Below are 15019 nucleotides of genomic sequence, written 5' to 3' on the forward strand. Positions count from 1 at the left end.
TCTTATGTTTGTCTCTTACAAATAGGAACGGAGGTAGTATTTATGATTCTTGTGATTACGGAGAAGACCTAACTATATATAGATAACCATTGTCGGTCCAGGATTAAAACCCACACTTTTGTTCACATCAATCAAGTTTCAGATACTTAGTCTTTAATTAAAAAGATCGCTTAACCAATAAAAAAACTTATTTATGCCCCCCATCAAAATCACGAGTCACTCGTTTTTCACAAACTAAACAACAATCAACCATAACCTACAAAAAGTTAGATAAATCTAACATTTGTTCCTCGTATATAATAGGAGTGATGTTTTGATTTTTCTCAATAATGTATGGCATGAGAAATGTTTAACCATTCTAGAATTAATAAATATATGATATTCACTACACACACTAAATATATGAAAGATTGTATCTTGACCGATTAATCTCTTCATGGGCCTTTTTCAATAGACTAGTCCCCTGGTTGGTTTTGTTTGGATCATGGTATGACATTTCATTTAGGTGATCCATGGATTAAGTTTTAAGCTCCATTTTTGGTCAAGGTTCATTCGTTTTCAAATGTTCAATGTTTAGATTTTGGAGGGGGAAACACATTCAATTCATTTCATGGTAATTCAAGTACAATTCAAGTTCAAACTTTTAAAAGGTGATTTGGAGGGAAATCTGTTTCTTATTACAAAAGAAGTCAAGAATCAAATCCATGCAAATTTACATGTTTTGACCTAGAATTGACCAAAGTCAACTAACTATTATAAAACCCTAATTCTACTTTTTCCTTCATGCATGAGCCATCTCATCTTGTTCTTCAAACCTTTGCATGACCTTTGGTGAGTTCCATGTTTTGATTCCACATCTTGATCAAGCTTTGCATGCCAAGCCATCCTATGTGCATACCTACAACATCAAAGCCAAACAAACATGCATAACCAACGTGCATTCATGTGTATATAACATGTAGCATAAAATTCACACACACATAATAGGTTTAACATAACTTAAGCCTAAATTCAAATAACCAAGTGAATTCATCAAAGCATGCTAGCACATGTCACTATCTAACTTGCAAGCCAATTCAAGTTCATTTCAAAACAATTCAGTTTCAGATTAGTCCAAGCCACTTCTAATTCCAAAATAGAACCAATTCACTTCACTCTATATTCATTCAGCATAGCCCACATCTTGTTAAACATCACACCACCTTCAAACAAGTTATACTAACATTTTCCACTCAAAAGCAACCTAACTAATCTAATTCAGATTTATGTTAAGACTAACACTAAGCTTCGATTTCATTAACTTCACTAACATGTTTCTAGTTAAACTACTGACAGTTGAAGTTCAACTCAATTCCAACCAATTTACACAGCAATTTCTTTTTAAACCAATGCCATGTTACACTTGACAATATTATTTTCAGGTTGAATAATATTCAATCCAAAGCATGAAATAGTTGACCAATTGCCATAACAGTTAATCCTAATGCTAACATCCTACACTAATTGTCCAAACAGTTTCCAACCAAGAGCCATGACAATTCAACAGCTCAAGCAATGAATCATTCACTAATTCACCAACATTCAAAACTTCAAACAATACAAGATTAACTCTAAAATATCAACAATCAAGTTCAAGCAACCATAATAGTTCAATAAAGAGTAGCCCATTCACAAATTTGTTCACTAACCTAATACACTAGCAGTAGGAATAAAATCTTACAAATAATTCAATAGTTCAATGGTCCACATAGCATACATAGAAGCTAGAATAGAGCCAATTCACTACTAATAAACCTACATTCATGTTACTAACCCAACTCACATTTTAACTTCAAGCTCAACTAGCATCCCAATTCATAACTAATTGACTTAACAAAACTAACCATAAAAACCTACTGCAGTTTAGACCAATTGCATTATTCACAACTCAGGCCAGGTTCATCTTGATAGCCCTGCTAGATGGATTGCAAATACCTCACTTCACCACTGCAAATTGGACAACCACCCGAACATTAGCTAGCTCATTCCCAATCCAAAGCATCCTACAGTCACAACAATTCCAATTAAAATATCAATTAACCATAGGTTCAACACCAAAAAACCAATTTACATCATACATAACATAACATTCAATCCAAAGGACCTGCACTTTCAATCAGCATACATTTCATAACAATCACTGATTTTCACTTTCAAAGCAAATTCCTTACTAACTGCGGCTAACCTATAACCTCTAACAAGGTTTAAACATAAAATTAACACTATCCAAATCCTAACCAACCGACTTCATGCTAACATATCATTAACTCTGTTCAATAACTAACATAACTAAACTAACTTTAACTGTCATTAGAAAAAAAAACTAACAGAGTCTTAACAGCTAACAATCCCTAACTTCTAACTAACTAACTAACTAACTAACAGCTAACTAAACTGGTTTTTAACAGTGTTAACTAATAGAGTTGATAACTTCTAACCACCATTCAACCTGAAAATATAACATGTGTTAACTGACCTAACAGAACTACCTTAATTGCCCTATTCTGTTACACTCTCACACTCATATGAATCAGTTCCTTCATTATTCAATCACAGCGAATCACAATTCCAGAATTTACCACAATTACCTCTAAATTTCCCACCAAGCCCTCACAAAATCTCCTCAGAAATACTCCATCAAAGTTTCGCATTGAAGCCTCAATGGAGTAGAGCTCAACCACATCATCATCTTCATCCTCTCAAATTCACTCTCCGTCACTCTCTCTAAACCTCACTGAAGCATCTTCCTTACAACTCTCTCTGCTTACACGCAAGAATATCACACAATCCCTACAAGACTAAATAAGGTGTAAAAGAGGAAGAAGAAAGGATCGAAGAGAGAAGGAGTTCGCGTTTACCTGAGTGTAGCTTTTCCATCTTCATCTTCATCTGCTTCGAATTCAACCTTGACCGGGGAACTTCTCATCCTCGTAGGTAGGATCTCTTCGCTCTTCTTCCATTTGGCCTCCGTTTTGGAGTTCAGAGTAAGAATTAGAGAAAATCATGTTGTTATAATGGAAAACGAGGCCAAGACGAGTGGATTAGTGCTTGTTTGAACGCGTTTGCACCTCCGTCGCCAATGGAGGTGATTTCCGGCGCGGTGGAGACCTAAGCCTAAAGTGATGAAGTGAAAATGTAACGTGAGATGAACATGACAAATGAGCGAAGTTTGTTGAGGCTCTTTCCTTCCCTTCACCTGGCTAAGCGCGGTAGCCAATCCCCAAGCCAATGGAGTCAATTACTTACTTTACCCTCAGTATTCTAAGTTGCACCTCCCTTCTAAACTTTGCTGAAGCACTTTGGGCCTCATCTTAGGCCCAACTTGGATTTTCTCAATACACACCACAATTCAGCGTTGCACCCTATCTCTTTATGCTTCTTTTCATATTTTTTATTTTATTTTCTTTAATTGTTTTAATTCCTTTTTCAATTTCTATTTTTTATGCATTTTTAATATGAAAAATACTTAGAAAATAATTGTGATTCTATGTTCTAGTTGTTTCCATATTTTGAGAAAATAATTATATATTAGAAATTAACCACTAATTTTTTAGGATTAACTTTTTAACTAGATTTTAATCGATGAGTGTAACACCTCAAAATTTGCCCTCCTCTCTTGGGACTAGCATTAACATATTTACATATCATTTTAGGACATTAGGCATCTCATATTGCATAGCATGTGGTTACATAGTGCAAGCCATCTTCCCAAGTCTTGATCAGGAGATGAGGAAGTTCAAAGGTGCAAGCTAGGGTTTACTGATTGATCATGGGCCATCTGAGGATTGGGCTGTGAATTAGGGTTTTGTGACTCCCAAGGGTATTGGTCTTCATGTTGATTGAATCGATACATCATCATCATCATGGTTGGATGTCATCAGAAGATTGGAGAAGATTCCTTGAGATTAGGGTTTTGACCACTGGTCAACCCTAATCAGTTGTATTGGGCCAATCAGGGCTGGATCAGGAGATGGGGTTTATGAAGGAGATGAGGATCATTTTGTGACTATATGGTGCTTATGGAGGCTAGGGTATCACCCTTGAGCCATTTCAGTTGAAGATTGGGGCTCAGTTTGATCTATGCATTGCCAGATTCATCTATCAGATGAAAAGTCAACTGTGGTCAACTGTACATGATCTGGTGGATTTGGAGGTGGAAATGAGTTAGACACACTTCATTCATGTTGGAACAAGTGTTATATGACATCTCAAAGCTTAAGAATGAAGAAAATCAAGTCAGGACAAAAACTGCCAAAAATAGAAAGTGACTTGTAGCTGAAGTTTCCAAAAATGGAAAATTTTTGACCTCAAAAACAGAAGTCCAAGGAAGCTTCAAATGAAAAATTGTTCAACATGACAGATGTAGATCTTGTTCTCACCTTTCCAAAAAGTCCAAGAACTTGAAAATCCAATGTACGGTTTGCAAAATATGGCTCAGTGAATTTCAGAAAAGACCCGTAATCAGGAGGTCATAACTACCACATACTTTGTCCAAATTGCAAGTTCTTTATATGCACAAACTCCATTTGACATGTACTTTGAGGGTGCATCATTGGATTTGTTCAAAAATGGCCCAGGCAAAAAGTCACTTTTCAACTGGACAGCTGAATTGGACCAGGGGCAAAATTGTCCAAATGTCAAAATAATTGGAATTTTTGGATGGGACTTTTTCCAACACCTCAGGAATGGCATTTTAAGTGTGTTTGAATATTCATTTCATGGTTAATGCACATGGTTTGAGTTTTGGGTTGAAAAATGAAATGCTAAAAATGGATCAATTACCACACACATATGATTTTGAGAAATACTCAACCAATTGGAATGGGAATAGTTTCTACACATCACATATGACATTTGGGGGTTGCTTGAGCTGTCAAAACAGCTGGCACTAGCTGTCATTGTGTATTGACCAATTTGCCCTTGCTTACAAAAATTGCCATTTTCACTAACATTCCAAATTGTTAATTAAACATGATTAGTGGTGGATTAATGCAAGGTATATAAACCAAATGATCTCCTAATCATAACTGAATTCACAATCTCCAAGAACCAGATCTGAAACTTCCAAATTCTCTCAAAATCATCAAGAACTCAACATCTTAAAATCAAGAATTCTTCACCATTTCTCAACCTTTTTTCGAAATTGTTTTTGATCTGAACTCACCTAAACCTCTACTCCATCTGTTTTCATGCTTCATCATCCAAAGATCACAAAAACGCGACTGTTCATAACCACCTCATCCATGGCAAATTCGAATTATGGACAATAGGAGTGGAATCGATTGAAACGGAGCATGGCATTCATCTTCCTGAAGGTTGCTGAGTTGCTGTTTTGAGATCATGAGCTTGGAAACGTCGTGAATCACTACTGCCATTACAGGTTTGAGGTTTTTCGAATCTCATGAAATGTTCCATTCTTATATGCGTTTGGTAGTTCTTGTTGCGTAGGTCGTAGATATGTTTGTAGATTTGTGAATAGTTAACCGTAGGTTGCGAAATCTGGAATTGAAAGTATGAACGTAAACCCTAAGTGAGTCGATTCGAGAGATTTAGGAACTGTTAGTGAAAAATAGTGTGATATTCGTGTTCCTCTTGAAGAGACGAGTCCAACGGATATGGCCATGTCCATTTTCGTTAACGTTTGGTGTTCTTCGATTTTTTTCATGTTTCCGGAAAAATTCTTGTGGAAGACGATGATGGAACCTGTTTGATCCGAATTTCCATTCAAATTTTTGAATCTCATGTTTCCCGCCGGCGCCATGAGCTGGTTACCAAACTGAATTTCATTTTAATTAATTAAAATTAATTCACAAAAAATTCTAAAAAATATTTTAACACTTTAAAAAATTCATAAAAAATAGTAGAAAATTCCTAAAAATATGGAGATTTTTTCCTTGACTTTGTTGACTTGTGTAGGATTTTTTTGACCTATTGGTCAAAGTTGTGCTTGGCAAATATTTTATTTGGCATAGGCTTTTCTAATGTATGTCACATTTTGATACATTTTGGCAATTTGGTCATGAAATACTCATATCATAAAATAAATGGCTGAAAATTTTTGTGGTGGTTCTTGACTCATTGAGGATTATTTATATGTAAATTTCATGAATTTTTGATACCTGGTTAGAGAGCAGCAAATTCTGGAACTTAGGTGTGACAATTTGTGTCACACCTCTTGATGTCAACTTGTTGAATTTAATTGGATGACCTATGCATGTTGGAATTGGCTGAAATTTTGCATGATGACTTGTTGACATGTTAGGATGCTTGATGAATTTTTGTAGGATTTTTCACTGTATTTTCAATTTAATCTTGATTTTTCATTTCTGGTTGTTGAAATTGCAAGCTCATGTGATACATGTTGGTAGATTGATTGGGAAATCCTCATATTGTATTGTATGGCCATGAAATTTGATATGCATGAACTAGACACATTGTGTGACCTCCCTGTTTTGGTCTCATCCATTTCTTTTTTGTTTTCAATGAGATATGAATTTTTGAATTGGATGTATGCATTGATGTTGTGAATTGAAGCATGAAATTGTGACTGTTTTTGTTGATTTTCATTGACATGGTTCCATTTGCCCAAATGAGCTCAAATTTGACATGGTAGACCTTGATTATCCCCTGTTTAGGTGTAATTAATTTGAGAATTTTTGGATGTGTCTTGGTATGGATTTGAATGCAGTACTTCTGTTTGTATGTTTGATGCTCCATTTGACTTAATGTGAATTGTTTTGGGCATAATATGAACATGATGGATGATATAAACATGAGACCAATGATGTTTGCTCTTGTTTGATGTTAATTTGATGTTGGATGATGAATGCCTTGCTGTTTTAAAATTTTTCTTGCTTTTGGACCCTAGGCTTGGCCTAGTGGTCTAGTTGCTAATATTTGCTTGATTTTTCAGGATCAAAAAAGCAATGTACATGGAGAATGATACAAGTTGATTTTAATTGATGTTGTGGATGTTTGTACACTAACATAACATTGTTTTGTAGGTGTTGGAGCTTGGGCTTAAGCCTTGGGCTTGCTTTGTGTTGTATTGTTTAAACTGTTTGTTTGCTGTATAGTTTGTCTGCGTGAGTACTGACTGAGTTTGATTGTTTCCAGGTACTTTAGTTGCTCAGTTCCTTGTGAACTATTGCTTTGCTTTGCTTTGCATAAGCAATTTGCATTGAGGTAACTTCTTAAAACTTCATGTAGTCTGGAGACCCGGCTGTTACCGGGCCGGGCACATTATCTGAAGTCCTCCTTAAGAGGCAATGCTTGTGTATGTTTATTTTTAAGCCCAAGCAGGAAAAGTCCTTCAAGTAAGGCAATTGGTGGAAGGTAGGGACAAGCAACCTGTCCCCCACTATTCAGTGAGTCTTCTCCTTGCTCCCATTACATGGTTGTAGCATTGAGATCAAAAGCCCAAGATCTGTGCAGTGCACATTGTGTCAGAGTCTCTGAGTATAGAAGGGTTCCCCTATTCTGGACCCATGCTCATTTGTCAGCTCTCCCTGGTTAGGGATAAGAGCTGTGAGGTCTCATCCTCACTTCATCCTTTCATCTGCTTCACCTTAGCCTCGTAATGGCAAGGTTAAGAGCAAAACCAGCCTGTACAGACGACTCGCTTCGGCGGTCAAACCCCTTTGATTGAGCCTCTTGTTTGGTTATAGCGGGTGCTCTATGGATATCTGATTGACATGCTTGTTTGAGATGCCTGTTCTCATTTGATGTATGATATGATTGTATGCTTGTGTGCTAGCTTCTTTCCTGGTTAGGTTAGTTTGCTTATGCAAGTAGGATAGAAAACCGAACTTAGGGTTAACGATGCATGACAACATTAGGCTCGAGTCTCAGCTCCCTAGTCTTGTGTCTTTCCCCGGTTTCTGGTTAGCAATTTAGTCCCTTTCAGGGGAACTACATCGCCCTGATCCTCGTTCCAGACGAGGTATGTAGGCAGGTGGTCGTGCGAGACCACTCCGGGCGCCTTTTTATTTATTTGTTGGTTTGTTTGCCTTGTTATCTGATTGTTTGGTCTGGGCTCGGATGCCGACGTAAGCCCAGTGATTGGCTGTCGGGCTCCACGTTTGCCCTTTTGAGTGTGTTCTGGTTCGGATGCCGACGTAATTCCATCCAGTGGTTGTCGGGCTCCATGTTTGCCACCCTTGCTTGTTTGTATGTTTTGTGTTGTTTGGCGTGCGTAAGCCGAACTACAGTGGCTCTGATTCTTGTTCCAGACAAGATATGTAGGCATAAGGTGCGATACCTTATCGAGCCCGTTTCTCTTAACCCCACCTGCGTTCCCCGTGTGTGTGTGATGTTTAGCAACCTTTTCTTTATTCTAGGACGTGGATCCCGTCGAGTACGACGGACGTGAGGGGTGCTAATACCTTCCCCTTGCGTAACCGACTCCCGAACCTTTTCTCTCTGGTCGCGAGACCATGTCTTTCCAGGTTTCTCTGAGCGTTTCCTTTCCCTATCTTGGGATAAATAACGTTTAGTGGCGGCTCTGTGTGTGTTTTATTTTCGAGTTTCGCCGGTTGATTTTTCGCAGGATGCGACAGCTGGCGACTCTGCTGGGGACTTAGCTGGATGTAGACCTATGCTGGTCCATCGTCCCTAAGCGAGTCCTTCCTAGCGTTCTAGGATTGGTTTTGGTTGCTTGTATTGTTTATTTATTGCATTTATTATTCTAACCCATGTATATACTTGCATTAATACGTGCATGCATCATTACTGTCATGTTGCCATCTTCCTCTGCAGGTGGTTCTGTTACTTTGGGGTGGGTGTTCTGAGTGGGGCTAAAACCCAGGCCCGAGTATACACCTAGGATTAGCGTGGTCTCACGTCGCTCATGTGTCGGTTGGGCATATTGTTGCGACGTGACATACCACAAGTCGGACGAGGTTCATCTGAGAAGTGCTCTTCCAGTGGGGTTCTCCACTTTGGTTGGGTTATCTCTTTTGGGCTGTTGACTCTGATGACCGATCATTTCCCGGATCTTTGGTTTAGACGATCTTAAGGGAGCTACAATGGCACACCCGCAAGGGCAAACCCATTGAGTATCTCCGCCCGATTGTCGAGACTATTATCCGCCTTAGGATGACCTGTTTAGAATTAACCTGTGAGGGGAGGTTGATTTGTTCAGAGGCATAATCAGATGGTGACCTTTTGAGCTGTGATTCAGAGACATATTTATGAGTCGGATTTATGGTTATTTGTTGCCGTGACGCCGGAGTGCTGTCTGTGATTTATCAGTGGGGGTCCGTTTATTTCGGATTCCCCGGGCCGAGATATTTATCAGTGGGGACCCGTTTATTTCGGATTCCCTGGGCCGATTCAGATGGTGATGGTGTGTCTGATCAGAGACCAGTGGTGATGATGATGTATCTGTCTTCCGTTTATTTCGGAACCCGTGGGTCAGAATTGTGATTGTGTATTCCTCAGATGGTTATGATCAGTTCAGAGCCCAGATTCAGTGCAGATGACCAGATGGCTTGGAGGATGGCAACGCATTGCATTCATTCATCAGCATCATTGCATCTTGCATTAATTACATCTAACACATATTTACCCATATGCAGGGACCCTTTGGATCGAGATCTTGGCTGAGAGACTTTCTATTCAGAGATGAGAAGACCCGGCTTGAAGGATGATGTTGCTTACAGTTTCTTTGACCCGGATATCAGTGTGCTGAAGGATATGATAGCGTTGATCACTCCTGACCATGTGGGGTTGTTTCGTGAGGTGTATGGGGGTATTCTGAAGACAGTTTTCAGGCTCATGGACAGAGACAGGAGCGCCATCCATACTCTTCTTCAGTTTTATGATCCCGAGCTGAGGTGTTTCGTCTTCCCAGATTACGTGCTAGGGCCGATGTTGGAAGATTATGCTGATATTTTGAATATCCAGATCAGGGATCAGGTTCCTTTCCGTGTTACTAAGGAAGAACCTGATATTGGTGGGATTTCCCGTGCTTTCTATCTGAGTCCAGAGGAAGTGAAGAGTAATCTGAAGGAGAAGGGTAAGCTGCCTGGTTTTCATCTGAGTTTCCTAGAGGCTAAGGCTAAGGAGCAGTCAGAATTGGGGAATTGGGAAGCTGTCTGTGCTCTGGTTGCGGCGAGCATTTATGGGATCATTCTGTTTCCGAACCAGAAGAACTTTGTGGATATCAATGCCATCCGCTTGTTTATTCGAAGGAATCCTATCCCTACATTGATTGGAGATGTCTATTATTCGGTTCATAACCGGAATGAGAAGAGGCGTGGGGGTCTGATTCGATGCTGTGCGCAGTTATTGGTCAAGTGGTTTATGGGTTACTTGCCATCCAAGGGTGCTTTTGTTCTTCTGGGTCAGAATGTTAATTGGGCGACCAAACTGATGGGTTTGAGGGCTAAGGACATAGATTGGACTCACAGCAGCGGGGTTGGCCAAGATTTTATTTGCAGTTGCAGGGGTTTTCCCAATGTGCCACTTATAGGGGTGCAGGGTTGCATTAATTATAACCCGACACTTCTTAAGAGGCAGATGGGATTCGCTATGGAGCTTTCACCATACAAGAGTGATGTTCAGGAATCTGTGTACTTCCCGGTTGAGGGTAATCAGGATAGGGTGAAGCAGATATCCGATGCATGGCGCAGTATTCAAAGGAAAGGCAAGGCTTCTTGGGGTAGGGCTAACAACAGATCTTTTCCTCCATTCGATGATTGGCTCAGAAAGAGAGTGGAACTTACTTGTCTACCGTTTCCTATGGTCGATCCGTGGTATCCGTTGGTTGAGGAGACTCCTTCTACTGTCAGTATGGATGAGTTCTTAGAGATGAAGCGGGAACGAGATCAGCTGCTTGCAGAGAAGACGGAATTGGAGATGAATGTTGCTCGGGTTCAGAGAGCCAATCAGGAGCTCAAGGAAAAGATGGAAGATCAAGACAAGCGACATACCTTGGAAGCCAAACGCTTTGAGATGGATACCGCCTACTATGGGAAGGTTAGTCAGGCTTTGGCATCTTCAGCAAAGGAGCATGATATCACTAAGGAGAAGCTGTTCAGAGCATCAAAGGTGATAGAAGATGAGAAGAGGAGGCAAATCCTAGTCAGGGATCAGAGGGATGAGAGAGCCAGAGTCCTCGCTGCAGAGTGGGAGGCGGAGAAAGCAAAGATCAGGGCCGAGAGAGATCATTACATGGCAGAGAGTGACCACTACTTCAGACAGATGAAGATTCATCAGAAGGAAGTTGGAAGACTACAGCAGGAGAACATAGAGCTCAGGTTCGCCGCAGAGTTCGCAAGGATGGAAGGCGAGATAGGGCCATCTGCGGGACCCTCATCCAGTTAGATCTTTCTTTTGTTGTGAATTACCGTCAGGCTTGTTGACGGAATTCACTTGTCTGTATTTCTTTCCTATTCTGGAGGATTGTATCTGACCTTATCGGGTTGATGTATGACTATTGCACTGATTGTGCACTTTTGCTATGTGATGGTGATTTTTCATTCAATGATTGGTTTTCAAGCTTTATTTGCTTTGCTGTATGCACTCTCACGAGCACACACATGGTTGGGGGTATCATGCTAAATCACATACCTCCGATCTGCACGACAAAATCAAACACTGCTAATCAGAATATTGATGCCGGATTATTATTTGTCTCGATGATGCCAGGGTCGAGAGACAGAGTGTCCTTCATATGGATATGCACTGCATACATGCATAATCATGATAACTTGTGTTTTATTTTGCAGGTGACTATTACTAACGTGTTTGTTTGTAACCAGGAATCATTGCTCGCGCTCGAAGAGTAGTACCCCTGCACTCAACTCGCCCTCACAGATATTACACAAGAAGAAACACTCCCAGACTCATGGAGCTTCCCAGTGCTGATATGCTGGAATTGAAGGAGAAAATGACCGAACTGATCAATATAATGCAAGGTTTTGCCATTGGTCAGAAGGCTCTCGCAGATAAAGTTGAGAAACTCGAGCGGGTTTCTGCTCAGAACAGTGGGGTCAACCTGGATGGAGTCTCCAACCAGGGGCAGGGATCTCGTGATGGTGGAAAGAGGACAACAGTTGGTCTGGTGAATAATGCTGGTGCTGCTGGTCAACCTGGGCCTAGTCAGAATATGAAAGACAACTTTGTGCCTCCGTTTTATGGGTTTGACGAAGATCAGGAGGAAGATAGAGAGGCTGACCAGTTCTCTATGCGAAATGAGCCTTTTGTGCCTTACGACATTCCTCCTCAGAATAAGGAAATCCAGCTGCTGGCTGAGAAAATCAAAGTGCTGGAGAGCTATGCCACGCCTGGGGTGGTAAATATGTCCAACATGGGGCTGGTGGAGGGGATTGTAATCCCTCAGAAATTCAAGGCGCCCGCATTCGACAAATACAATGGCAGTTCTTGCCCGGAAACTCATCTCCAGGCATTTGTCCGCAAAATCTCAGCATACACCGCGGATCAAAAACTGTGGATGTACTTTTTCCAGGACAGCCTGTCTGGAGGCTCCTTGGAATGGTACACCAAGTTGAGATCGTCCGATATCAAAAGCTGGCAAGATTTGGGAGATGCTTTCTTTAAGCAGTACCAGTTTAATGCAGATATGGCTCCGAGTCGTACCCAGCTGCAGGGTATGTCTCAGAAACATAATGAGGGCTTTAAAGAGTATGCGCAAAGGTGGAGAGAGTTGGCTGCCAGAGTTCAACCTCCGTTGGTAGATCGGGAGATGTCTGATTTGTTTATGGGGACCCTGCAGGGGCCATTTGCTGAGAGGATGGTAGGTTGTCCTGTCACCAACTTCTCCGACATTGTGGTGGCGGGGGAAAGGATAGAGAGTTGGTTAAAGCTGGGCAAAATTCAGGGTGCGTCTTCTTCTTCTTCTGGTACGAAGAAACCATTCGGCAATAATGGTGGGCAGAGAAAGAAGGAAGGAGACACCAGCGCAGTGTACACGCAGCGCGGACCCGGTAGGGAACATTACTTCCAGCATACCGCTGCGGTAACAATTCCTGCTGAGTCTCATTCAGCACAACCGCAACAGCAACAGCAACAGAGACAACAACCCTTTCAACAGAGACCACAAAGGGCTGGTTATCAAGTCCGGGGCAAAGCGCAGGACAGACAATTCGATAGGCCTCCGGTGACCTATGCCTTTTTGTTCAAAAAGTTGATGGATTTGGGCCTTGTGCAAACTAGAACTCTGGCACCTTTGAGACCTGATCAGAGGCCAGCCAGTTATGATGAGACTGCGAAATGTGAATTCCACTCAGGTGCGCCTGGGCATAATATTGAGAACTGTAAAGCTTTTAAGCACACAGTTCAGGATTTAGTGGATTCCAAGGCTATTAATTTTGCTCCATCCCCCAATGTCAATGCAAATCCCATGCCTGCGCATGGTCAGAGGGGGGTGAATGCCATCTTTGAGGAGAGCAGAGTGGGGCTGTTTGAGGTTGGTCAGCTGAAGACGCCTTTGATTGAGGTCAAAAGGCAGTTGTTGAGGAATGGGGTCTATCCGGGCTGCGGATCTGATTGTGCTGAGTGCACTATTTCTGCAAATGGTTGTGAGCTTCTGAGGAAGCATGTCCAGGGTCTGATGGACGCAGGGAATATTGTGATTGAGAAGGCTGAAGGAAAGAGTGAAGAGGTCTCCACCATAACTATATACTATGATCCGGTGGATTTGTCAAATCTGGTGGAGGAGGCCCCAGTTACCATCACGGTACCTGGGCCAATTCCATATGACAAAGATGATGCCGTACCTTGGCATTATGGTGGGGAGGTATATTGTAATGGTGAGAGGTTGGAGGAACAATCCGCTAGTGAAACCACCGTGCTAAAGGTGGATAATGCCGGTCCCAGCGGTTTCACTCGCAGCGGTAGGTTGTTTGCTCCCGACGCATTGAGGAGGGGGGAGGAAGAAAAAGAGAAAAAAGAAAAGGCCGAGGCTTTAGCCAGGGCAAAGGGAAAGGCTGTGGTGGATAATGGTAGTACTCCTGTGATGACACCGGCGCCTGCGGGGTCAGATAATAAATTTGATGATGAAGCTGAGGAATTTCTGAGGATCATCAAGAAGTCAGAGTACAAGTTGGTTGATCACTTGCAGCAGACTCCTTCAAAAATCTCAATTTTGTCACTGCTGTTGAGTTCTGAGGGTCATAGGGAGGCTTTGTTGAAAATATTGAAGAAAGCTTATGTTCCTCAGGAGATCACAATCAACCAATTGGAGACGGTCGTATCCAACGTGCATGCTAGCCATGGGCTGGGCTTTACGGATATGGACCTGACAGTGGACGGCAGGAATCACAACCGGGCTTTACACATAACGATGGAATGTAAAGGAGCCGTGCTTTCGCATGTGCTGGTTGATACCGGCTCCTCTTTGAATGTGTTGCCTAAGAAGGCCTTGGCAAAGCTGAACTGTGAAGGGCTGATTTTGACCCCGACTGATTTAATTGTGCGGGCTTTTGATGGGTCAAAGCGGGCCGTATTTGGGGAAGTTGAGCTGCCGGTGAAGATTGGACCAGAGGTGTTCAAGTCGACTTTTTATGTCATGGATATTCAGCCGGCATACAGTTGCCTGTTGGGTCGCCCATGGATTCATGCTGCAGGAGCAGTTACTTCGACTTTGCACCAGAAGCTGAAATATGTTTGGGGAGGCCAGGTCGTTACTGTTTGCGGAGAGGAGGACATCTTTGTCAGCCACCTGTCTTCTTTCAAATATGTTGAGATGGACGGCGAAATATGGGAGACGCCTAGCCAGTCATTTGAAACTGTTAAGGTGGAGAATGCCCTGTTCGCCAAGCAAGAGGAAGAGAAACCGTTCATCGCTTCTTATAAGCAGGCTGCTGAGGTAGTCAAAAGTGGAGAGGCTCCAGGCTGGGGCAGAATAATGGAGGTCCCTGAGAAAAAAGACCGTTTTGGGGTTGGATATCAACCGGGCCGAGGCTTGGGACGAGGAAGAGGGGGTCGTACGTCTGTAACTTTCACGAGTGCCGGA

The 15019-nt window shown here is 41.8% G+C and overlaps 1 protein-coding gene and 1 long non-coding RNA gene across 2 annotated transcripts; one reads left to right on the plus strand and one right to left on the minus strand.

Moving 5' to 3' along the window:
- Positions 1-578: 578 nt before the first annotated feature.
- On the minus strand, positions 579-3263 carry LOC127128006 (uncharacterized). The gene is made up of 3 exons (XR_007805617.1): positions 2898-3263; positions 1884-2042; positions 579-898 (listed from the first exon to the last, which is right to left on the minus strand). It is a non-coding gene; the product is annotated as an uncharacterized LOC127128006 (long non-coding RNA).
- A 1798-nt stretch (positions 3264-5061) lies between these two features.
- On the plus strand, positions 5062-11527 carry LOC127128007 (uncharacterized). Its single transcript, XM_051057262.1, has 3 exons — positions 5062-5419; positions 7156-7224; positions 9618-11527. Exon 3 carries the CDS (start codon positions 9664-9666, stop codon positions 11365-11367), a length of 1704 nt encoding a protein of 567 aa, XP_050913219.1. The 5' UTR covers positions 5062-5419; positions 7156-7224; positions 9618-9663; the 3' UTR covers positions 11368-11527.
- The last annotated feature ends 3492 nt before the right edge of the window (positions 11528-15019 follow it).

This window comes from Lathyrus oleraceus, chromosome 3, assembly GCF_024323335.1.
Source record: "Lathyrus oleraceus cultivar Zhongwan6 chromosome 3, CAAS_Psat_ZW6_1.0, whole genome shotgun sequence".
NCBI lineage: Eukaryota > Viridiplantae > Streptophyta > Magnoliopsida > Fabales > Fabaceae > Lathyrus > Lathyrus oleraceus.

What these genes read in the sequence shown, in the direction of transcription:
- LOC127128007 (XM_051057262.1), top strand. Translation starts at nt 9,664, where the DNA reads ATGAGAAGACCCGGCTTGAAGGATGATGTTGCTTACAGTTTCTTTGAC.